At 39.5% G+C, this 26336-nt stretch overlaps 2 protein-coding genes across 2 annotated transcripts; both read right to left on the bottom strand.

Moving 5' to 3' along the window:
- Positions 1 to 488: 488 nt before the first annotated feature.
- On the bottom strand, positions 489 to 818 carry LOC137833369 (non-specific lipid-transfer protein D, cotyledon-specific isoform). The gene has a single exon (XM_068641719.2). It carries the CDS (start codon positions 816 to 818, stop codon positions 489 to 491), a length of 330 nt encoding a protein of 109 aa, XP_068497820.2.
- A 3770-nt stretch (positions 819 to 4588) lies between these two features.
- Positions 4589 to 4933, bottom strand: LOC137833370 (non-specific lipid-transfer protein D, cotyledon-specific isoform). The gene has a single exon (XM_068641720.2). The coding sequence runs from the start codon at positions 4931 to 4933 to the stop codon at positions 4589 to 4591; it is 345 nt and encodes a 114-aa protein (XP_068497821.2).
- Between the last annotated feature and the right edge of the window lie 21403 nt (positions 4934 to 26336).

Here is a 26336-nt window from a genome sequence, read left to right as displayed (position 1 = left end):
TTTTTATTTAATAATTTTTTTATAGTGTTGACTTACTTCACCTTCATCACCAAACATAAATATTTATTTATTTATTTTATAATTCTAATTTACCTTTTTGCAAGATATGATTAGTTTTATTAAATAGCCACACAACTAATATTTATATTTTGCAAGATATGATTATGATTTGTTTGAGGTTATATGTTTTTGAAAGTATTCACATCTCTTACTTTCGTTGGTTAGCTTCTATGTACCAACTTATTAATCTTTACCTCAAATGTGATTTTATATGTAAGTGAAAACATCCAAAATACTTTATTTAATTTAATTAATCACACAATTAATCCACACAAAATGCATAAATAAATAAATAAATAAAAAGTTGTAGACTAATAATAATAGTAATTGCAAAGAGTTGATACCTCCTTTGATAATATTTATTTGTTTTACATGAATCAAACTTAACCGTTGAAGTGTGAATGTATGGTATGAGCAGTTGAATAAGTTCAAGCTTTTATGCACTTATCAATAGGGAATGAAAGTTTAATCTTGCAGGCTGTTGGGAGTTGAGTCAATTTCTCAGGTTTAAACGACAATTTAGGCATAGTGGCAACCAGACAAGTACAAAGTTTTTTAATAGCTGCAGGATTGTTGGCTTTTCCAAACACCTGAGCAGCTCCAGCACAACACCTTGGACTTGGAATCCCAAAGTCTGGATTAGCCAAATAAGACACACATGTTGAAAATAATGGATTATACTCATCACAGCTAGCAGGCATTTGACCTTCACTCAATCTTGTTATGGCCAAACCATAACCCATAACAAACATCACCATAGCCAAAACCAGAACATTACACAACAAGAAAATATACCACCTTATCCACGTCTTATTTTGCATGCCTTCAAAGTGTTTCTGCAGTACCTCATAGATGGTTTAGCTAGCAGTGCAACAACCCTTGACCACACATTTTCCACCCTTTACCAGCACATCAAAACTTACCTCTGCATATAGGGAAAACATCCAGTGTACCTGTTATGCATACTCAAACTCACCTCTGGACCTTTGAGTCAGTTTATAATTCTACTGGTGCAACAATTTTATCCCCGAATAAGATTGCTCAATGCTTCGTTGCCAACAACCTATACACCAACAAACCCTTCCACTTCTACAGGTTCTCTTGTATGCACCAGCCAACATCCAATTACTTATAGCTGTTGAATCAAGTGTGATCAAAAGCTTTGAAGAATCCAAATCCTAGCGTTTGATGGAAGGCTGAGTTGCTTGAAGTTGCTGTTGTGTTTTAGAGTAGGATCTGGGGTAGTTTATCCCTGTAATCCAGTCTTTTTTGAATCTAAAGCTTAAGTGTTTTCAAATCTTTTAAGTTTAAAGTGTTTTTCAAACTAAGTGAAAAACAACCTGTTGTTTTGTCGAAACAACCGATTGTTTTATACTTAGGTGTTTTTGAAAAGATTGAAAACTGTTTTGGTTGGTTGACTTGTTGTCAAACCAAAACTCACCGAGCATGTGAAATCATTGGTTAGTATCATTCTTCATTTCCTTCCTTTCGAAGCATGAAGTTTCGTTAAAAAACAATCTCAACAAGTAATAATAATAATTTAATAATAATATGATAATATTATAATTATTAATATTAAATCAATGATAATAACCATAGTAATAATAAAAATTATAATAAAAAAATAATAATTGTAATATAATCACTAAGTTTATCTAGTGTGGTGGTTAAAGATTTTTTATTTATTTATAGAATTTCTTACAGCATAATTTAATTATAATAAGGATTTAATAATAATAATCATGAAAAAAAACATGAAATTATAGTGTTTATAGATAAAAATCTATAAAACATTTTGTAGATAATTTGTGATTATCTATGAATTTTTTGCGGTAAATAAATACAATTTATTTAGTATACAGATCCAAAATAAATAAATAGTTTACAGCTTGCATGATTTTCTGCAGTCTTCTATTTAGAATTTTTGCTATGATTTTGTAAAAATTGCCAACTAATGATATTGGTCTAAAGTCCTCTAATCTAACAGGGTTAGTAATTTTGGGGATAATTGTGATGAAAGAGGCAGTACATCCTTTTGATCATCTCCCTCATTTGTGAAAGCAGCATGTAGCTTCATATAACTCTATATTTATAATCTCTCAGAATTCTTTAAAAAAGCTAAAATTAAAACCATCTGGACTTGATTTTTATATTAAGTTATCTTTCGTATGGAGACTTCAATTATGTTATGTTTTGAATTTGAAATTAAATGTGTGTTGGATATGTTAAATTATACATGTTTTAAAAAAGGCATTCATTTAAATGCATGAATAGACATTTTGATGGATGTACGATTACCTACGAATGTACCCATGAAATACAGTTGGTGGGTAATGTGTGTGTATATTTTACCTACGGACTACTGTTCGTGGGTATTACCTACGTTTTGTTGTTATCCATAGGGTCATATTTCATAGGTAAATTACATACGTCAATATTACATACGATTTTTTTACATGAAAATTCCGTCGATAATACTGATTTACCTACGAATTTTTGCTTGGTCCGTAGGTAAATCAGTTTTTGTTTTTTAGTGATTTTAGTAATTTTTCAAAACTTTGGATTTAAGTGTTTTTTTATCGATTAATTCATACTTTTAATTCATTAAAATAGTGTTACAAAAAATTTCAAATTTATCATAATTATTACATAGATATCCAGATTTAAATATATATATATATATATATATATATATATATATATATAAATTCCGTACTACATAAAAATTATTACCCATAAATCTGTAGCTTCTGATAAATAAATTCAAAGGTAGATACAAATTTTACGTTTTAGATAAATTATCCAAAAATATATATCCGTAAATACATTTCATATTACATATAAATTTCTACTTACAAAATACAACAGTTTAATAATATTAAAAATAAAAATAATATTAAAAATAATATTATTACTATAAAATATTAATAATAAAATTAATAGTAATAGTAATAATAAAATTAATATTTATAATAATAATAATAATTAATAGTAAGAATTTCTATAATACTAATGTTAGTAGTAATAATTAATATTTCTAATAATATAATTTTTATAAATTAATAAGAATATCAATAATAATTAAATAACATTTATAATAATTATATTATTATTGATAATAATAATATAATATTAATAATAAATTAATGATAATAATCATAGTAATAATAAAAAGTATAATAAAAAAATAATAATTGTAATAAAATCACTAAGTTTATCTAGTGTGTGGTGGTTAAAGATATTTTTTTATTTATAGAATTTCTTAAAGCATAATTTAATTATAATAAGGATTTAATAATAATAATCATGAAAAAAAAACATGAAATTATAGTGTTTATGGATAAAAATCTATAAAACATTGTGTAAATAATTTGTGATTATCTATGAATTTTTTGCGGTAAATAAATACAATTTATTTAGTTTACAGATGCAACAAAAGTACCAACATTTTAACAAATTCGTTTTATCAGACTAATAGTTAAAGATAGATTTGGAAATATTTTATCATCAGACTTTTATATTCAACCTTTTATATAGTAATTTATATTTATTATTTTGACTTCAAGTATATTGAGATAGTGTGGTTTGGATCAATTACTGAAGGTCAAATTTTTTTTATAATTTTATCATTAAAAAAATATAAATTAAGAGAAAAATATATACAAGAATGGCTTTTATTTGGATTCATATTTTTCTATCACTTCAATTAGACCATATTTAAGAATGGCTTTTATTTTCTTTAACTCTCCACACTTTTGTTCATAATTATTCCTCTTATTATTACTTTGCACTAATTTAAAAATGATTTTATGAATTTTTATTAATAATAAAATCTATTTTAAATAATAATAATTTTATAATTTATAAGATGATCTTTAATTTAATTAATATAATAATTAATTATTTTGATACTAAAATTAGTTTTATTTAATAATTTTATTGTAGTGTTAACTTATTTAACCTTCACCACCAAACATAAATATTTATTTATTTTATTATTCTTATTTATCTTTTACAAGATATTATTAGTTTTATTAAATAGCCACACAACTAATATTTATCCCAACCTGTTTACAGAAAAAAAAAAAAAAAACATGATACCCATGCAGGCTACGGGTATCACTTCCCTTTCTAAAACGGTCTACTCGGAACAAACGACAACCAACCTCCTGCCTTTGGAAACATGCAAGATATGATTATGATTTGTTTGAGGTTATATGTTTTTTAATTTTTAAGTATTCTCAGCTCTTACTTTTGTTGGTTAGCTACTATGTACCAACTTAGTAATCTTTACCTCAAATATGATTTTATATGTAAGTGAAAACATCCAAAATACTTTATTTAATTTAATTAATCCCACAATTAATCCACACAAAATGCATAAATAAATAAATAAATAAAAAGTTGTAGACTAATAATAATAGTAATTGCAAAGAGTTGATACCTCCTTTGATAATATTTATTTGTTTTACATGCATCAAACTTAACCGTTGAAGTGTGAATGTATGGTATGAGCAGTTGAATAAGTTCAAGCTTTTATGCACTTATCAATAGGGAATGAAAGTTTAATCTTGCAGGCTGTTGGAAGTTGTGTCAATTTCTCAGGTTTAAACGACAAATTAGGCATAGTGGCAACTAGACAAGTACAAAGTTTTTGAATAGCTGCAGGATTATTGGCTTTTCCAAACACCTGAGCAGCTCCAGCACAACACCTTGAACTAGGAATCCCAAAGTCTGGATTAACCAAGTAAGGCACACATGGTGAAAATAATGGATTATACTCATCACAGCTAGCAGGCATTTGACCTTCACTCAATCTTGTTATGGCCAAACCATAAACCATAACAAACATCACCATAGCCAAAACCTTCATCTTTTCTCTTTATTCTCTATGCTTCTCTGCTTTCACTCTTATCAACTTATCTCTTCATCATTCTTACCTTCCCATTCCTTATATACACACTTAATACTTTGCATCTTTTATAACTCATCAATATTTTTTTATTTCCCTTTCCATCTTAATGTATAACTACTTTAGTCAACCTATTTGGTCAAGGGTTGCTTTTAAATATTAATTCAAATATATGTTAATTCATTTCTACTCTTATTTATTATTTAACATAATATATTTTTAAATCTTAAAATTAACTGAAAGTAACGCATATCACAATACATTCCAATGTAATTTTACACTGTTAGTAAGCTTAAAATAATTCAAATTATGTTTACCATGTTTCATCTTTTTTTTTCCTTAGCTTAGTCAAACACTTATAACTCATCAATAATTTTTGTATTTCCTTTGCATCTTAACGTAAAACTAGTTTAGTCAAGTTAGTCTATTACTTTTTTAAACATTTATTTGGCCATGGTTGCTTTTAAATATTAATTCAAATTTATGTTAATTCGTTTCTACTCTTTTTTATTATTTAACAAAACTGTTTATATATTTTAAAATCTTAAAATTAACTTAAAGTGACGCAAATTACAGTACATATCAATGTAATTTTACTTTTTTTATTAAAAATAAAAAATAAATAAATAAAATCTAGTTTAGAAGTGATTCAACCAGAATTACAGAAATGTAACGATGGCTGTTAGTATGTGTTAACGTTGAAATTGAGTGTCTGTTACCACAAGCCATAACAAACGTTGAAATTGTACACTGTCAGTTTTGACATGGTACCAACGTAATTCTAGTTTTAGTCAAATGTTTAAAATATATTAATCATTAAAAAATACTTTTTAATACATTTTGTTGTTGTTATAAATAGTAACGAATTTTGTGATGATAAATTAAAGTTTCTGATGAATACCAATGTCATTTTCTAACAAAAATAAGTTGTCTAAAAAACATTGTCATAAAGTTATTATAAAAGTGAATTAGCTATGAATATTTCTAATGCCATTGATTAGTTACTAATACATGTATAAAAGTTGCAATAAAATGTATTAAATAAAATCATTGACAACCTTTTATAGCAGCAACAACGATCATAACCACAAAAATTTAAAAAAAAATGTTGATTGAATATAATTTTTGCTTTAGTCAATCCAAAAGGTAGTGTCAACCAATATTTTGGTACATCACTTAAAGCAAAGCAATATGATATCTGAAGCATGTTTAAGCGTCATATATGTCTATTTAAGTATATTTAAGTAAGGTGAAGGGCATTTTAATCCAGATGTTCTGCAAGCAATTTCACAACATCACCGCAGTAATTGGATAGTGACTAATTAAAGATGAAGATGAAGATGAGGAAAATGAGCAGTACATTCAGTAAACACTGCATACTCACCATTTGTTTTTTTCTTTCTTTCAAGTTGTCACAACTGTGAGTTAAATGGGTTATTGTTTTTTAACTTTGTAGTGCTTTCTTTTTGCCTTTTAATGATACTTCCATTAAATGATAGCAGGGAAGAGATAAAGAAAACAAAAGAGTGAGCATGACCAATTATCAGGGCTTTTGATTGGCATAAACTTAACCATTAAATATCTGGGTAGCAAAGGAAGCTTAGGTTCAGACCCCAATAATAGTAATAAGAACAGACAACAACACTAATAAAAACAAGACTTAAATTTTTTAAATGATAATTTGTTGAGTTACTAAAGTGTTATATTTATTCATTCTCTTTAAGTTATTAAGGTATGTTTCAATATTTGAATTAAAAAAATATAAATAAAAGTTTCATGCAATGTTAAATAATAATTTGTTGGGTTAACGAAATGTCAAATTTATCGCTGACATCTATTCCAATGAGGTTACATGATATTATAGATATGATATAGTATTTAATTTTGTACAATTCAAACACAAGTCAACACTACAAGAAATCAACGAATTAGCCACCTAAAAATAATGTGGGCCAAATCACAGACACTATTAGAGACGACCTCATCCACACTATGGTCACACAACAATAACTTCAGAAGATTAGAGTGGTCAACCACACTTTGAACCCACGCTACTTCGTTTATGGCCACCCTCATTTGTTCCTATTGCGGTTGTCCTGTCGAGCACTTGTTCTAACCTCGATTTCTTCGTGTCCACATTTATTGTTGCACCAATTTATTCGTTGTTGTGGTGAGTTATCTAATGAGACTACCTAATTGGTTTCAATCTTCGAAATCGAAAAGAGGTTGAATCTTGGTTGGGGTTTTGGTGCTTTGCAACTTAACCTCTACTATTGATTTAAAAGGTCAATTGATTGTTGGTTCTAACGAGTTCATTGTTGGTTCAACGTTTGGTTTTTAAGAATAGATTGATTATTTAATTTTTGTGTTTTTCTTTGTTTGGTTGATGTGGTGCAGAGGTCGTCTAAGGATTTTCATTTGGAGCTGAAAGTTGTGAGTGTTATAGCAGTTAGTTTTAAGTATTGATAATAGTTTGTAATATTTTGAAATTTTTGCACGTGAAAGAATGAATTAGATGGAGTAACTAGAATTATTGTAATGAATTGTCCTCCGCCTGCGTTGTCTCCCTCCACTTTGCTGCTTCCTCTTATCGGCACTCCCTCTACATGTCATGTTCTCTTCTATTTCTTCTCTCTCTGCCTTCCACCTTGCTCTTCTCTTTATTTCTTCCTATCATTTATTTATTTCTTTATTTCTTTATTTAAGTTTCAGCTCTAGTTCCCTCTTCATGCATGCGTATTCTCTCCGTCGAAGATTCGATTTAAATTGCGTAAAGATAAATTTAAATAGAAGTTTCATTTTTTATATGGATTTGAATGAACTTAAATGATGTTGCAGTTTTTTTTTCAATTTATCGTTGTTGCGGTTTATATTTTTGTTTGGAAATTTTATAGTTGAATGAGCTGCTGGTTTGGTTTGGGAAATTTTTTGAGGAATTTTGTGGGCATTGAATATGTCAGTTTCGTGGGGAGGGAATTTTTTATTGGAGAAAGAACTATGTCTTCAAGTAATGTTAAATCTATTGAATCAAATATGTACAAAATAGAAAAAGAAGAAAAAAAACCTAATAAACTATGGTTGAATATGTTATGGTGAAGATGTAAGAAATTATGTAAATTAATTTCTATAAAGTGACTCACATGACTTAGAGTTTGGGCTTTGGGCCCAAATATGATTTAATAATAATAATATAATTAAAGGCCCATTGGTTAATGTGAGAAATATATATCTGATGATATACATAATGAAAACCTACATCTGATGGAGATTGGGTACTAAAGGTTATAGGGTTCTGTCTCTGCAAATAATAGTTGTCTCACTGTTAACCATCACGAAAGTGTGTGACAAGAACGGAATTGCAAGAGATAGATTGGGACAAATGAGATAAAGTAATTGCTCAAATAGGATCACTCATGGATCAAGGTAAGTGTGTCTATTCCTTCTTGATCGTATGATTGTGTGAGAGTCATGATATGATAAGATCTATTTGTGAACATAATTGCATGTGTTCAATTTACGTTTATTCAAGTTTTTGACTTACATGTGGTATCAGAGCCTCGTTGCTCATGTTGTGATTCTCCATTAATGCTTTTCCAAAATCATAAACCCTAATTTTTAAAATTAGGATTTATAAATTAAGGTTTTCATTCCTCTATGATAGTTCCCTAATTGTCCTAAACCATCAAAATTAAAGAACCCTAATTTTAATTAATCCCAATTGAAGAACCCTAATTTAACGCCATTAACGGCGTAAAACCTTTTGAACCCAAATGCGCAGAACGGTGGCTACTGCTGCTGCGGCACGGTGACTCATTGAGAGGGGTGGTTAACGGCATCCCTGCACCTTAAGCAATTTTGCTTCATGAAAAAGAAGCAAATTTGATTTACTGTGCCTTAGGTTATCAATTTTATTAATATTATATTAGAAATATAAAATAATGAAATACGTCAATTTTATTAATATTATATTATAATATAATATAATAAAATGCATGAAAAGAATCCAATTAGTCAATCCATGTATGAATTATTCTCTGCCATCATGAAATGCATGAATTATTTGCTGCACCCCATATTAAAGTTTAATCAATTGTTACTTTTCTGTAATTTAGGTTATGTTATAATGTAATTAAATTTACATTTAAATTAAACTTTAATTAATTACTTAAAAGTGAGTAACGAAAAATTATTTTCTGTTTTATGTATCATGTTTTAATGTAATTTTATTTGCATTAAATTAAAGTTTAATTAAAGTTTTAATGAAATTTTATTATGTTTTAATGTAATTTTATTTGCATTAAATTAAAGTTTAATTAAAGTTTTAATGAAATTTTATTATGTTCATTAAATTAAAGTTTAATTAATTGACTGAAAGTGAGGAATGGAAAATTATTTTTTCCGCTTTATGTACTTAATTTTAAATTGACATTTTGGAATTACTTGTATGATGGATTTGTAATCACCAAAGTGATCAGATCTTTAAGTTTTATTTAATTCCAAATTATGGATGAAATTTTATTTCAATTAATGATATTATTTATGGAATTATTTGTATGATAGATTTGTAATCACCAAAGTGATCAAATCTTTAAGTTTTATTTAATTCCAAATTATGGATGAAATTTTATTTCAATTAATGATATTATTTATGGAATTATTTGTATGATAGATTTGTAATCACCAAAGTGATCAAATCTTTATGTTTTATTTAATTCCAAATTATGGATGATGAAATTTTATTTCAATTAATGATATTATTTATGGAATTATTTGTATGATAGATTTGTAATCACCAAAGTGATCAAATCTTTAAGTTTTATTTAATTCCAGATTACTGATAAATTTTATTCCAATTACCTATAGAATGGATGCTAAATTATTTATATATATGAGTAAATGGAAATTCATTATTATAGGTGATCCGGTCGGTCATCGGTAGTCGATGACGTCAGCAGCAGACAGCCACGTGGACCATTCGCAGCGTGACACGTGGACCAGGCGACAGATAGACCAGGGTGAACGTGATCGGTTGTCAGTAACCAAGTGACCACCAACAGATCAGGCGGCAGAGAAGTCAGGGGACAGATCACCCAGAGCGGTGATCGGCGGTCAGTAACCAAGTGGCCACCAACAGACCAGTTCCCAGATGAACGCCTAGGGCAGAACGCGAGAAGCAATAGAGCACTGATCAGTCATCGGGTGCAATGTCATCGGGGTCTCGTGTTACACGCAGTTAAACTGGGACTGAGGTTCCCAGCGAGAGCGTTACGCACGGACCTCGCATGAGCACATCTCAGGGAATCGTGCACGAGAGTGGCCTGAGGGAGCTAGTAAACCGGTCAGTGATTGGTGATTCCCTCAACCCATTACGTGCGTGACACCGTGAAGGGTAAGCCGTCTACGCAGAGAGCAACGTTTGGTGAGTGTGCCTAGACCAGCCACACCTGGCGTTCTCCTGAGAGTATGCGGTTTACCCAGATGGAAGAAATATGCTAAGTTACTCCGCAAGGGAATAACTTAGCACAAAGAGAAGCGCTAGAGCCCTTCAAGTAGTGACACGCGTATGGTTAGATGTGAGTCGCATGCCTCCACGTGTCATCATCTGAGAAGGGCGCGGTCCAGATAAAGGTGCACTCCGTACCGCTAAAGGTACAGACAAGCGCAGCCAAGCGCAGAGACGCGCACAGACACTCACACTCTACTGATTCTGGAGGTACGTTGTCTCAGAAAAGCATAACAGGGTTCTGACACATGCCAGAGGGGCATAATAGAATTCTGTTAGGCCTAGATACAGGAAAAGGCATAAAAGAGAATTAGGGGAGATTCAGAGAGAGAGAAAAAAACAGAGAGCAAGAGTTTTCACATACACTACTAGTTTTTCTCATTTGGTGGTCCTGTGATCTAACTTGATCGTCGGAGTGCAAACGGCCGCTAGAGGCGCCGTCTGTGTGTTTTGCAGGTCGCGTTTGGAGATCCTAGAGAAGGTTCCGAGGGTGATTTTGCAGATAACACAGTCGCGTAGACGGGGCAGAGAGAGCTGCGAAGCGATTCCTCCACGCTCGAGTTGTCGGCAGGATCATTTGGCGCCCACCGTGGGGCCCGAGTGAATCGTGGTCCCATATACACCACAGTTCTTGAAGCTTACCAAAGTTTTGCCAAGTTCTTTGCTGGGAAAGATGCCAAGAAACAGACAGCCATCACCTGCGCCATCTGCTGACGAAGGAGCTGTGACAATGGCGCAGGTCCTGGAGATGGTGCGCACGCTGCAGGATAACGTCGCAGCGTCGAGAGCTGAACAAGAAAAGATGCAGACGGAGTTGGCTGCGTCGCAGAGCAGAAACGATGAGCTGAATCGTGTCAATGAAGAGCTGAGAAGGACGTTGCAGGCACAGAGGGAGCACGTGGTTGAAGAAAGGGTGGCGAGGCCGCCATCGCCTCAGAGATCGTTCCCCATGCCATTCTCCCCTGAAGTCATGGGAACCATGGTGCCTCCCAACCTGGTGGGAGTAAAGGCGTCATTCACAGGGGTGGAAGATCCAGAAGCACATCTGACAGCGTTCCACACTCAGATGATGTTGTCTGGGGGCTCAGACGCTATGTACTGCAAAATGTTCATGAGCACCCTAAGCGGAATCGCCATGGAATGGTTCGTAAGCCTACCAGAAGGACATATCACGTCCTTCCCTCAGTTTTCAAAGCTTTTCACTAAGCAGTACATCGTTAACAAAGCACCCGCAATGGTGTCATACGATTTGTTCGATGTACGATAGTACCAAGGCGAGTCGCTGAAGGACTACCTCAACCGCTTTGGAGCACAAGTGGTTAGACTGCCCAGCAAGGATGAGGATATGCTGGTGCACGCGTTTAAGAAGGGAGTGTTGCCTGGTCCCTTCAGTGAGTCTCTCATCAGGAGCCATCCCAGCACCTTTGTAGAGATCCGACGACGCGCGGTGGCGCACATAGTGGCAGAAACAGAGGTTTCTGAGAAAAGAGGAAGTGCTGCACCACCAAGACCGCGTGGAGCGCAAGGGAAGCCGCAGCAGCAAGCAAGGGTGCATGAGGCCAAGGAGGGGAAGAAGGTGCAGGGAAAACCTCGTCCCTATCCCCCAAGCAAGGACCAGGGCAGGGGGCGTGCAAGGGAGAATAATGCACCCCCAAGATACAATTTCATGGTGGGATTGGCGGATCTCATCGCCCTTCCTGCTGTAGCAGCGAGACTACGGGTACCGGAGAAGATAGATAAGGTACTTGGTAGGAAGAAGAATGAGTGGTGTGAGTTTCACCAGGCCTTTGGCCACACACTCCACTCCTGTTTGGCGTTGGGACACCAACTAGCAGAGTTGGTGAAATCCGGATTCCTAGCAGATTACCTGCGCGAGCCGCAGGGTGATCGCGCGTCGAGATCCCAGGCTGGAGAACAACAGCATGAAGTCCCTGTGCACGGGGAAGTGCAAACAATCGCGGGAGGCTTCTCTGGTGGGGGATGCACCGCGTCACAGAGAAGGAGGTACGCTCGATCGGTTATGGCGGTAGACTCGGTAGACGAGAGCCATTACCCTGAAGTAGATATTGTCTTAAGGAAAGCTGACCTACGGGACGTTATCCCGCACGATAACGACCCTATGGTCATTTCCCTCATCACGGCAGGAAGACGAGTGCACAGAGTGCTCGTAGATCAAGGAAGCTCGGCAGACGTCATGTTCTGGCCGACGTTTAACAAATTGCAGTTGTCCCCTGATCAACTAAGGCCGTATACCGGGTGTCTTTACGGCTTTGCTGGGGATCAGGTGGAGGTGCGGGGGTACATTGAGCTGAGGATAACGTTCACTGATGGAACGACGGCCCGCACCGAAAGGATAAAGTACTTGGTGGTGAACGCCCCTTCTGCGTACAACATTTTGTTGGGAAGGCCAACACTCAATAGGTTGGGCGCAATACCAACGAGGCACATGAAGCTGAAGCTGTCGTCGATGGAGGGAACCGTAATAACCATCAAGTCGGATCAGGCTGAGGCTAGACGCTGTTATGAGAACAGCCTCAAGCAGAAGAGAAGCGTATGTCACGTCACCACGACACCACAACCTGGTGTGCGCGAAGAGCGATCGGTGGTTACGGGAACGCATGGCGCTCGGAGGATGGAGAACGCTACGATGGGGGGCTCCCAGGTAGCTCAGGTTGAAGAAGAAGAGGAAGGCGCGATCACTCCCCGCGAGTCAGGGATCGTGAGGGCGGTCATCGCCAGTGAGAGAAGGCCCCACCCAGCTGAATGATGGGTTGAAGTGGACATAAGGGGGAAAAAGTTCAAGTTGGGAGGATCTCTCGTTGAAGAAGAGCGAAAGCTGATTGTCGGTGTTATCGAGAAGCACATGGGTGCCTTTGCATGGTCAGCGTCTGACATGCCAGGAATCGACCCCGATTTCCTTTGCCATCGTCTGTCGATGGATCCTAAGGTTCGACCTGTGCGACAGAGGCGAAGGAAATTCAACGAGGAAAAGAGGAAGGTGATCCACGACGAAGCGCAAAAGCTCCTTGCTGCAGGGCACATCAGGGAGATCCAGTACCCAGAGTGGCTAGCGAACGTGGTGCTGGTGCAGAAGTCAAATGGCAAGTGGAGGATGTGTGTGGACTTCACTGACCTCAACAAGGCATGCCCCAAAGACTCTTACCCCTTACCCAGTATAGATGCTCTGGTGGATAGCGCATCAGGGGGGAAGCTACTCAGCTTCTTGGATGCTTTCTTAGGGTATAACCAGATCAGGATGCACCCCATGGATGAGTGCAAGACCGCGTTCATGACGGAACGGTCTTGCTATTGCTACAAGGTCATGCCATTCGGGTTAAAGAACGCGGGGGCTACCTACCAGCGACTCATGGATAGGGTGCTCTCGCCCATGCTGGGAAGGAACGTACATGCATATGTAGATGACATGGTGGTCACGTCCCAAGAGAAGAAGCATCATGCAGCTGATCTGGAGGAACTATTCACCACCATCGCCAAGTACAGGCTGAAGCTCAACCCTGAGAAGTGTATTTTTGGCATGGAGGCTGGGAAGTTCTTGGGTTTCCTCTTAACAGAGCGGGGAATCGAAGCTAACCCAGAGAAGTGCGCAGCGATCGTGGCAATGAGGAGCCCGACGACGGTGAAGGAGGTGCAGCAACTCACCGGTCGCTTGGCAGCCTTATCCCGGTTTATGTCCGCTGGAGGGGAGAAAGGTCATCCGTACTTCCAGTGTCTTAAACGCAACAGCAAATTCCTTTGGACACAGGAGTGCGAGGAGGCCTTCATCAAGCTGAAGGAGTATCTGGCAAGCCCACCAGTCTTGCGTAAACCTCAGGTAGGCATCCCTCTTCGTCTATACTTCGCTGTGACGGAGAGAGCAGTCAGCTCAGTCCTGGTGCAAGAGCAAGATCAGGCCCAGAGGCCTGTGTACTTCGTGAGTAAGGTGCTGCAAGACCCTGAAACAAGGTACCAGGCCCTCGAGAAGGCTGCCCTGGCGGTGGTATTTTCAGCAAGAAGACTCAGGCATTACTTCCACAGCTTCACAGTGGTGGTAATGACGGATCTACCCATCCAAAACATGCTGAAGAAACCTGACGTAGCAGGAAGGATGGTCAAGTGGGCGGTCGAATTGTCAGAGTTTGACATTCAGTACGAGCCCCGAGGACCGATCAAGGGGCAGGTGTTCGCGGACTTTGCGGTCGAGCTGTCGTCGATCGCGACACCTACAGAAGGTTTAGATTTCCGATGGGTGTTATCGGTGGACGGCTCCTCTAATCAACAGGGGAGCGGCGCTGGAGTCATTTTGGAAGGCCCAAACGGGGTACTGATCGAGCAGTCCCTCCGCTTTGCCTTCAAGGCTAGCAACAATCAGGCGGAGTATGAAACCCTGATCGCAGGAATGTTGCTAGCAAGAGAAATGGGAGCAAGAAACCTGCTGGCTAAAAGCGACTCTTTGCTAGTCACCGGGCAGGTTACAGGGGAGTTCCAGGCAATAGATCCCCAGATGGCAGCCTACCTGGAATATGTACAGCTCCTGAAGACGTCCTTCACTGAGTTTGAATTGGTGCACGTGCCAAGAGAGCAAAATGCCAGAGCAGACCTGCTTGCCAAGCTGGCCAGCTCAGGCAAGGGGGGGAAGCAGAGGACCGTCATCCAGGAGACCTTGAAGGTACCGCGAGCGTTCGTGTCAGACAACCAGGTACTTCATGTGTACAAATCAATGGAGCGTCTAACGATCGGTCATCGGTCGTTGACTCAAGAAACGTTGAAAGCACCGAGGGTGAGAGCGCGACCGTCGAGGATCGATGAGTCAATGGAGGTCGGCGCGGTGAAGGAACCCGACACGTGGATAACACCGTACCAGTTGTACCTAGAAGATGGTGTACTCCCACTTAACGTGGCAGAGGCAAAAAGGATAAAGAGGAGCTCGAGTAAGTTTACTCTAATTGATGGAAACCTCTTTAGATTTGGATTTTCTCACCCTGAGCAGATCTGCGTGCACGGCGAGCAATGCACCACACTCATGTCTGAGCTGCACGAGGGGGTGTGCGGAAGCCATGTAGGTGGTCGCGCTTTGGCAAGTAGGATACTCCGCGCGGGGTACTACTGGCCAAAGCTGAAGGAAGACTGCGTGAGGTTCGCTCAGCGTTGCAAACAGTGTCAACTTCACGCAGACTGGCACAAGGCACCTCCTGAGGAGTTGAGGTCCATCCATAGCCCGTGGCCATTTCACACATGGGGGATCGACATCCTAGGACCTTTCCCCCTGGCGATAAGGCAGATGAAGTTTCTCATCGTGGCCATCGAGTACTTCACCAAGTGGGTGGAGGCAGAGCCAATCGCACACATCACCGCACAGAAAGTCGAGCACTTTGTCTGGAAGAACATCGTCTGTCACTTCGGAATACCCAAGAGGTTGGTCTCCGACAATGGCACCCAGTTCACGAGTCATCAGCTGAGGAAGATGTGTGAGGAGTTAAAGATACAGCAGGTTTTCGCTTCAGTGGAACACCCACAAACCAATGGGCAGGTGGAGTCGGCCAACCGAGTACTGCTCAGGGGGCTGAAGCGGAGACTAGACAAGGCTAAAGGAGGCTGGGCAGAGGAGGTCCCCAGAATCGTATGGTCTTATCATACCACCCCACAGTCCAGCACCCATGAGACACCCTTCAGCCTTGTCTACGGGACAGACGCCATGATTCCCGTGGAGATACAGGAGAGCTCCCCCAGATTCTTGAATTTCATTGCTGAAGAGTCCAATGAAGAGCGAAAGGTGAATCTCGACCTACTGGACGAAGTGCGAGAAGAAGCCAGAGTCAGTGCTGAAGCTATAAAGAGAAGAGTATAACGGAGGCACAACTCTAAGGTGAGGCTCAGGCGCTTCCAGGAAGGTGATCTGGTGATGAGAAAGGCGCATCAGAATGAGATGGGGAACAAGTTGTCTCCAAAGTGGACAGGCCCGTACAGAGTGGTTGAGACGTTGGAGAACGGAGCTTATCGGCTAGAAACTCTGGAGGGAGGAGCAATCCCAAGAACATGGAATGCCATCCACTTAAAATTTTACTTCAGTTAAGTTGTAAAGTAGTTGCGTTCTCGCGCTAAAGATATATGCTCTGTATATAGTGGAAACAGTTGAACAGACAAGGGGACACTCTTTTCCCTAAGGAGGGTTTTTGACGAGGCCACCCAATGAAAAGATTTCCAGCATACCAAGTGTGCGCAAGTATTAAAGTTAAAATCCTCCTTGCCCCAGGCGCAAGTGCAGGTGATCGGTTAGGCCTTACTCGCCCTAGGCGCGAGTACTGGCACTGATCTAAGGCTTCCTCACCCCAGGTGTGAGTGCAGGCGACCAGGGTTTTGAAAAGCCAGGGTTGCTAGTAAGACCAAGAGAGGGAAAGGAAAGATTTTGACAAATGTCCTTACCCACTTGGCATGCACCAATATTGGCCCAGTAAGGCTCTTAGTTTGAAACCCTTCTCACCCCAGGAGTGAGGCAGGGAATGAATGACCCGATCCGCCAAAGGGTGATGACCTTGGGGAAGGTAAGAGGGGTTAGCGAGAAACACTTTTCTTTCCCCAAAACAAGGCATCACCTCGAGCGATCGATGTCAAAGTCCTCTATGCACTGGGCGCTAGAGCGACAGAAAAGCTAAGTGAAGACCAAAGAACGATGACTGATGAGTCGTCAGTGATGGGCTAGTGGTACAAAGCAGCGCACAAGAGCTGTTAAAGATAAAGCTAGGGAAGTTGTTAGTCGCGATCAAAGTAGAGGCCAAGATCAAAGAGTACAAGATCACGCTAAACCTAAGCTAGCCAACAGTTAGTCGTGTGCATAAAGAAAGGTGAAGCTCAAGAAAGTACAAGAGAAGAAGCTTATAGCTGAAACGAGTATGTATTCACACCAAGTTTTATACAAATTCCAAGTACAAAAAGTTATGCAGAAGTATAAATTTACAAAAAAGAGAAGAGCTCAAGGAGGAGGGGTGAGCTTTCCATCTACCACTTCGTGATAAATGCTGAATTGCGAGAGGTCCAAATCTGGGAGAACGCATCGGATCTGCTCGAGCGCCAGCTCGAATCCGTTAGTAAGGGCGTCAGCACCCACGTTCATAAGATCGGCTTTCTCAGCCTCTAGTTTTTGCTTTGAGGCCTCTGCAGCATTTTTCTCGGTGGTAAGGGCAGCAAGGGAAGAAGCAGCTTCTTCCAATTGGCCCTTGGCTTCAGATAGTTTGCCCACCACCTCCTCAAGTTTCTTCTCCCCAGTAGCGGCCGCTTCCTTGGTGGACTCGAGCTCCCCCACTAATTGAGAGTTCAGTAGGCGTAGGGAGGAGGCCTCGGCCCGCAGTTGCACCACCTCGCAGTCCAGTGAATTGACGGCTTGCCCCATCAAGATCTCAGTCTTGATGGTCTCTTGGACCTGCGCTAGGTACTCCCTCCTAGCTTTTTCCACCATGCCCCGCATCAGATCTACGGTCCCTTGAGCAGCTTCGAAGTCACTTTGCAGTGACTCCTTGTCATGCTCAAGCTCCTTTACCCTCTTCTCCAGGGCTATTTGCTTGCGGTGCTGGGTGGAAAACTCCAAAGAGAGCACCATCTGCCTAGCCAGGTGCATATCCACCTCATCTCCGCTCCATTCAACGAGCTCTCGGTTGCAGATGAGCTGTCGAACCAAGGTGATGACCCGGCTGAAGTTCTCGTGACTAGCCCCAGAGACGCTTGGTCGCGAGCTGGATCCACCACATTCAGCACTAGCAGCGGAGGTTGGCAGTGGTGGTGGGAGACCCCCTGAATGAGCAGAAGCGCCCCCAGCAGGAGGAGCAGATTGACCACGAGATTGGCCTGCTGGGGGGGAGATGGTGGTCGAGGAGCTGGAGATGGCTGCTGGCGGGGAGAGGGAAGGCACGTGGGCTCTGGGGCAGGTTGAGTAGAAGGAGGAGGGGGTGAACCTTCCTCTACCTCCACAACCTCGATCTCCCCAGGTTGAAGAGATGAGGCCCCCTCAACCGTTGGCAGTTTCCTCTTGCGGTGTACAAGAGGAGAGCCAGAACTCTCCTCTTCTGTTGAGGGAGCAGCAGCAGCAGCAACAGATGAAGGAAAGGCCTTCACCAGCTTCCTTCTTTTCCTTCCTTGCTCGGGGCCTTCAGCTGGCGCGACCGAGAGAGGAGGGGCTGCAATAGGCTCGGTGGTGGAAGAAGAGGAGCCAGTCCCTTTGGCCCCCCGGAGTTTGGCAAGCTCTAGCAAAGCTTTCCTCCTATCCTTCCCTAACATTGTATCTACATCGAAAGGAAAAAGAAGAGTTAGATGGTCTAGTTATGCAAGTAAGTCAAAATGTATGCAAGCATGCATGAGAATGTGCAAGTATCCTAAGAGGGGGAGGAAGAAGAGCTACCTATGTATTTTTTCAGAGCCACCACATCAAACTCATGTTTGATGAGGAGTGCAGAGCTGTACTTGGCCCCCAGGAACAGCCCACATAGCTCGCGCTCGTAGGAGGCCATGGTTTCAAGATCCCGGGGTTTCTTGAACTCGACCACGGGAACCCAGTAGAGGGGGTACCCCTCGAGCAGTGTTGGACTTTGTGGGGTGGCAGATATCATGTAGAACCTGCCTTTCCAATCTTTGAAGGATTGCTGATACAGGCCCAAGAGCACCCGTCCAGCAACCCCATTCAGACTCACCCAGGACCTGTCCCCAGGGTTCTTCGCCTCGAAGAAGTAGAGGAACACGTCCACGGAGGCGTTATGCCCAAAGTAATTGCAGAGGATTTTAAATGCCCGGATGAAAGCCCAGGCATTTCGATGGAGTTGGCAGGGTGCGACGTTCAGCTCCATCATCAACTCCTTCTCGAAAAAGGTGAAGGGCAGGCGTAGCTTCAACCTTTTGAAGATGGCAGAGTAGATGAAGACGAAGGGCACCCCATTGGTGGCCCTATCGTCCACGCAGATGGGCATCCCTCGAGGAGGAATGCAGACACGGATGTTGAAGTCATTCTCCCGATCGATGGCGCAAGAGGGCTCATCCGGGTCGCTGCTCAGGAGGGACTTTAGGTGCTCTTGCGGCAGCAAGGTAGAGGTTTCAACGAGCAACGCCAGGGGAGCCCAGTTATAGACCCTGGCGTTGTCGTGATAGGAAGTTGCAACGGGTGGTGGTGGAGCTGGCGCACTTGCGGAAGGCTGTGCACCAGAAGACGAGGCAATAATGCGAGCGGTTTGTTTCAAGCGAGCCATCGCGAGATAGCTGCAATGGAGAAAAAACGAAAAGTTAGAATGAATGGAAGAAGAGGGAATGATGAATGGTTCGGTGAAAACAGAGAAGGGGAAGGAGAAAGAAATGCCCAGGTGAAAAGAGGAAGGAGGAGAAGCAGAAATCAGAGCAAGAACGCGAGAAACCCTAGCGCGGGTCGAGAGAGGGAAAACAGAGAAGATGAATGCATGATAAAGAGAAAGATGAATGCAATCGGTAAAAATAACCTAAGTGGACTGAGGAAGAAGAAAAACCATACATTTGAATGATCGCAAGAGTCTTGAAGGTAAAAGGCTGGAAGAAGGATGGAAGCGCAGGGAGAGGGTTCGCAGAAAGTCTAAGAGTCAATTGAAGAAGATGAAGAAACAGTGAAGGCGCGCGCCTATTTGAAAAAAGGAAGCGCTAGCGACACTCCACGCTGACCGTTGATGCGTCCACGCGTCGCAAGATTAAGGAAGGAAGTTGTAACGTTAAAGGGCAACACGTGAGGTGGCACGTGATGCGGCCCCACTTGCCACGTGGACCGAGAGCGCGACCACTTAGTCTCTTCGCTGAGAACGAGTTCACAGCTCGAGACTAGGGGGCTTGTGATCCGGTCGGTCATCGGTAGTCGATGACGTCAGCAGCAGACAGCCACGTGGACCATTCGCAGCGTGACACGTGGACCAGGCGACAGATAGACCAGGGTGAACGTGATCGGTTGTCAGTAACCAAGTGACCACCGACAGATCAGGCGGCAGAGAAGTCAGGGGACAGATCACCCAGAGCGGTGATCGGCGGTCAGTAACCAAGTGGCCACCAACAGACCAGGTCCCAGATGAACGCCTAGGGCAGAACGCGAGAAGCAATAGAGCACTGATCAGTCATCGGGTGCAATGTCATCGGGGTTTCGTGTTACACGCAGTTAAACTGGGACTGAGGTTCCCAGCGAGAGCGTTACGCACGGACCTCGCATGAGCACATCTCAGGGAATCGTGCACGAGAGTGGCCTGAGGGAGCTAGTAAACCGGTCAGTGATTGGTGATTCCCTCAACCCATTACGTGCGTGACACCGTGAAGGGTAAGCCGTCTACGCAGAGAGCAACGTTTGGTGAGTGTGCCTAGACCAGCCACACCTGGCGTTCTCCTGAGAGTATGCGGTTTACCCAGATGGAAGAAATATGCTAAGTTACTCCGCAAGGGAATAACTTAGCACAAAGAGAAGCGCTAGAGCCCTTCAAGTAGTGACATGCGTATGGTTAGATGTGAGTCGCATGCCTCCACGTGTCATCATCTGAGAAGGGCGCAGTCCAGATAAAGGTGCACTCCGTACCGCTAAAGGTACAGACAAGCGCAGCCAAGCGCAGAGACGCGCACAGACACTCACACTCTACTGATTCTGGAGGTACGTTGTCTCAGAAAAGCATAACAGGGTTCTGACACATGCCAGAGGGGCATAACAGAATTCTGTTAGGCCCAGATACAGGAAAAGGCATAAAAAAGAATTAGGGGAGATTCAGAGAGAGAAAAAAACAGAGAGCAAGAGTTTTCACATACACTACTAGTTTTTCTCATTTGGTGGTTCTGTGATCTAACTTGATCGTCGGAGTGCAAACGGCCGCTAGAGGCGTCGTCTGTGTGTTTTGCAGGTCGCGTTTGGAGATCCTAGAGAAGGTTCCGAGGGTGATTTTGCAGATAACACAGTCGCGTAGACGGGGCAGAGAGAGCTGCGAAGCGATTCCTCCACGCTCGAGTTGTCGGCAGGATCAATAAGGCATTATGGATAACCCAAAGGTTGATTAGTTGTCCTTATAATTAATGGATATGATTGTTGGTAGTGAGTATGTGTTATTAGTTTTGCTTGTATATCCAAAGATAACAAGTGTTTCTAGTTAATGCATACATCTTGCCAAAGAAAGTTAATACTATTAGCATCATTATGTTTTGTGTATTAATGAATCTCCCAAAGGAGAACATTAGTATAAATAGAATGTTTTCTGAATCTGTATAGTATGTTTAGTTTATGACTCAAAGTATTAATGTTAAGCATGTGTGATCAAGTATTGTTCCTGTATCTTTATGCGAATGAGCATAGCAAGTAATATTAAGTCTGCTCTTCCCAAAACTGATGGTGCAAAAGAATTTATGAAATTTGTGGAAGAGCGCTCCCAAACTACTGATAAGTCTCTTGTTGGGACATTAATGAGTATATTAACCACCATGGAATTTGATGGTTCTCGTACTATGCACGAACATGTCATTGAAATGACTAATATTGCGGCAAGACTTAAGTCTATTGGATCTGGTACTCTTTATGATGGATTATATAGATTGAATCTCGATAAACTATATGCTGAAACTCTTATGACCTCGCATCATAATGTTGGCACTAAACGAAGTTTGGTGAATGAATGTTCTGCTTTCTTGTGGCACAAACGTTTGGGACATATTTCCAAGGAAAGAATGGAGAGATTGGTAAAGTATGAAATACTTCCAAGTTTGGATTTTACTGATCTGAATGTATCTGTGGATTGTATTAAAGGCAAATAAACAAAACACACAAAGAAGGGAGCCACAAGAAGTACTCAGCTTCTTGAAATTATACACACTGATATATGTGGACCTTTTGATGCAAGTTCTTTCAATAAATAAAGGTATTTTATCACCTTTATTGATGATTTTTCACGTTATGGTTATGTTTATTTACTGCATGAAAAATTGCAAGCGGTGAATGCCTTGGAAGTTTATATAAATGAAGTGGAAAGACAATTAGAAAGAAAGGTGGAAATTTTCAGGTCAGATAGAGGTGGTGAATATTATGGAAAGTATGATGAAAGTGGACAACACCCTGGTCTGTTTGCTAAGTTCCTTAAGAGACGTGGTATTTGTGCTCAATACACAATGTCAGGTACACCACAACAAAATGGTGTTTCAGAAAGGCGTAATCGAACCTTAATGGACATGGTTAGGAGCATGTTAAGTAAGTCAACTGTACCTGTTTCATTGTGGATGTATGCTTTAAAAACTGTCATGTATCTGTTGAACAGGGTTCCTAGTAAGGCAGTTCAAAAGAAACCTTTTGAATTGTGGACAGGAAGGAAACCCAATTTGAGACACCTGCATGTTTGGGGATGTCAGGCAGAAGTTAGAATATGCAATCCGCAAGAAAAGAAATTGGATGCAAGAACAATCAGTGGATATTTCATTGGTTATCCGGCAAAGTCAAAAGGGTATATGTTTTACTGTCCTACCCATAGCACAAGAATTGTTGAATATGGAAATGCACGGTTCATTGAAAATGGTGAAACCAGTGGGAGTGATACTTCACAAAATGTGGAGATTAAGGAAGTTAGAGTACAAGTTCCTTTAACTAGTACCTTTACTTCAAGTATTGTTGTTCCTAATTTAGTTGAGTCACTCAACAATGAAGAAAAACAACAAATTAATGATCATGAAGTTAACAATGAACCTGTAGTAGAACAACCACAAGAAATAGTATTAAAAGAGAAAGAAAGTATGCTATTTCGAATGATTATGTGGTTTATCTACAAGAGTCAGAAAATGACTTAGGTATTGATAATGATCCAGTTTTATTTTCAGACGCCGTCAATGATGATAATTCTGATAAGTGGTTAGATGCCATGAAAGATGAGCTTAAATCAATGGCACAGAATGATGTATGGGACCTTATAGAATTTCCAGAAGGATGCAAGAGAGTCGGGTGTAAATGGGTCTTTAAGACTAAACGTGACTCTCATGGCAATATCGAACGTTACAAGGCCCGACTTGTTGCCAAAGGTTTTACTCAAAAGGATGGCATTGATTATAAGGAAACATTTTTCACTTGTTTCTAAGAAAGATTCCTTTAGAATTATCATGGCATTAGTAGCTCATTATGATCTTGAGTTGCATCAGATGGATGTCAAAACTGCTTTTCTGAATGGGGATTTAGAAGAGGATGTTTATATGGACCAACCAGTGGGGTTCATTGAAGAAGGAAAGGAACACATGGTGTGTAAACTTAAGAAATCAATATACGGGCTTAAACAGGCTTCTAGGCAATAGTATCTTAAGTTCAATAATACTATTGTGTCCTTTGGGTTTAAGGAAAACATCGTTGATCGGTGTATATACCTGAAGGTCAGTGGGAGCAAGTTTATATTCCTGATTCTGTATGTTGATGATATCTTGCTTGCAACTAATGATCTTGGTCTATTAAGTGAGACTAAGAAGTTTCTCTCTAATAACTTTGAGATGAAAGATATGGGTGAGGCATACTATGTGATAGGAATTGAAATATTCCGTGACAGATCACAAGGACTGTTAGGTTTGTCTCAGAAAGCATATATTAATAAAGTTTTAGAGAGATTCAGAATGGATAAATGTTCGACATCTCCTGTTCCAATACAAAAGGGAGACAAATTTAGTCTCATGCAATGTCCAAAGAATGACTTGGAACGGAAACAGATGGAGAACATACCTTATGCATCTATTGTTGGGAGTTTAATGTATGCTCAAACTTGTACACGACCAGATATTAGTTTTGCAGTTGGTATGCTTGGTAGATACCAGAGTAATCTAGGATTGGATCATTGGAAAACTGCAAAGAAAGTTTTAAGATACTTGCAAGGAACGAAGGATCACATGCTTACTTATAAAAGATCTGATCATCTTGAGGTGATTGGATATACAGATTCAGATTTTGCTGGCTGTGTGGATACACGAAAGTCTACATTTGGTTATGTGTATCTTTTAGCCGGAGGAGCGATTTCATGGAAAAGTGCGAAGCAGTCAGTCATCGTTGCGTCCACTATGGAGGTTGAATTTGTGGCATGCTTTGAGGCCACAGTTCAGGCTAATTGGTTGCGGAATTTTATTTCAGGACTTGGAATTGTTGACAGTATTGCCAAGCCGCTGAAAATTTATTGTGATAACTCCGCAGCAGTCTTCTTTTCTAAAAACGACTAGTATTCCAAAGGTGCTAAACATATGGAATTGAAATACTTTGTCGTTAAAGAAGAAGTTCAGAAACATAAAGTGTCAATAAAACATATTAGCACTGATCTTATGATTGCTGACCCTTTAACAAAAGGGTTACCGCCCAAAACATTTACTGGTCATGTTGTAAATATGGGCATTATGTCTACTAGTGAATTATGAATGTTGTTAATGCTTATTTGACACTCTGAGCTCATTGATAAATAAAGTTTCTGAAATTTATGTTGTTTTCTACTTTATGTATATGCATGCAAATTATGTTATTATGGTGTGGAAAACAAATTATGTTGTTATTGATGACAATGACATTATGTTTGAACCTATTATGAATTTCTCACTATAAAGTCATATTAAGGAGAATGATATAGTAGTACATGGAAGGAAATGTGTTGATTCAAATGACATGTAACCGTCATGACTCTTATTATTTCTGTATTCTTAATTATGAATAATGATAGAACCAATTTATGTAAGGCCTTTTAAATGTGCATTTATGTCATTATTAAATCATGAAAGTATTATAACTCATATAAGTCAAGTTTGAGAATGTAAGAAATTATGTAAATTAATTTCTATAAAGTGACTCACATGACTTAGAGAAGAAGTTAAGTGGACGGTATCACCTAATTAATGTTTGGTAAATTAGTTCGCCATAAATTATTAATTTCTAAATAAAAAATATTTATTATATAAATAATTTTTATGTTTTAAACGAAAATACATTATTATATAATAATTATAGATTTTTCAAAATAATTAAATTCTGAATAAAAAATTTAGTGTTGCATCTAGTTTTTTTATTTTAACAGATTACTTTGTTTAAAATATTTATTATATATATAAGAAATTAAAAGCTTGTGGGTGTATAAACGAAACAAGGGTGACAGATAGTAATACGTATGGGCCAGTTGAAAGAGCCCGGATTTTAAAACTAAGCGCATATATAATAAGCGTAGTGCAGATAGGAAAATGCTGGGCAGCAGAATGAGTCCAGGCTTTTCAAAACATGGTGCAGATATATGAATGGATATAGTGTTTTTATTTGAACGAATGGATATAGTGTTTTTATTTTCAAAATAATTAAATTCTCATTAAAATTTTAGTAATGGATATAGTGTTTTTATTTGAAAGAATTATTTTGCTTACAGACACACACACACACACATAAAATAAATTAAAAGCTAGTGGGTGTATAAACTAAACAGGGGTGGCAGATAGCAACAAGCATGGGCCAGTTGAATAATCCCAGGTTTTAAGCCCTGATTGGATATTTAGTAAGCGTGGTGCTGATAAGAAAATGGTGGACAGCAGAATGGATCCAGGCTTTTCACAACATATATAAAGTATATGGTGCAAATAGTAAAGTTGTAGGAGTGGGAATATCAAAGAGAGGGAGTTTGAAAAGTATTTGTATTATCTTATAATATATTTAGATTTTTAAAAAATAATTAAAATTTATTACTGGATATAGTTTCTATTTTATTTTAAATAATTAAAAATATTTTTTAAATATATATTTTTAAAAGAAATTAAAAGCAGGTAGGTCTATAAATAACTAGGGGTTGCAGATAGCAAAAGTATGGGCCTGTTGAATGAATTAAGGTTTTAAAACTAAGTGCATATATAATAAGCGTGGTGCAGATA

The sequence above is a fragment of the Phaseolus vulgaris genome, chromosome 6, assembly GCF_051622355.1.
Source record: "Phaseolus vulgaris cultivar YP4 chromosome 6, ASM5162235v1, whole genome shotgun sequence".
Lineage (NCBI taxonomy): Eukaryota > Viridiplantae > Streptophyta > Magnoliopsida > Fabales > Fabaceae > Phaseolus > Phaseolus vulgaris.
Note: the sequence above shows the minus strand (reverse complement) of the source record. Positions and strands in the feature narration are given on the sequence as shown.

Coding starts and splice junctions, on each gene's coding strand:
- LOC137833369 (XM_068641719.2), bottom strand. CDS start 818: ATGGTGATGTTTGTTATGGGTTATGGTTTGGCCATAACAAGATTGAGT.
- LOC137833370 (XM_068641720.2), bottom strand. CDS start 4,933: ATGAAGGTTTTGGCTATGGTGATGTTTGTTATGGTTTATGGTTTGGCC.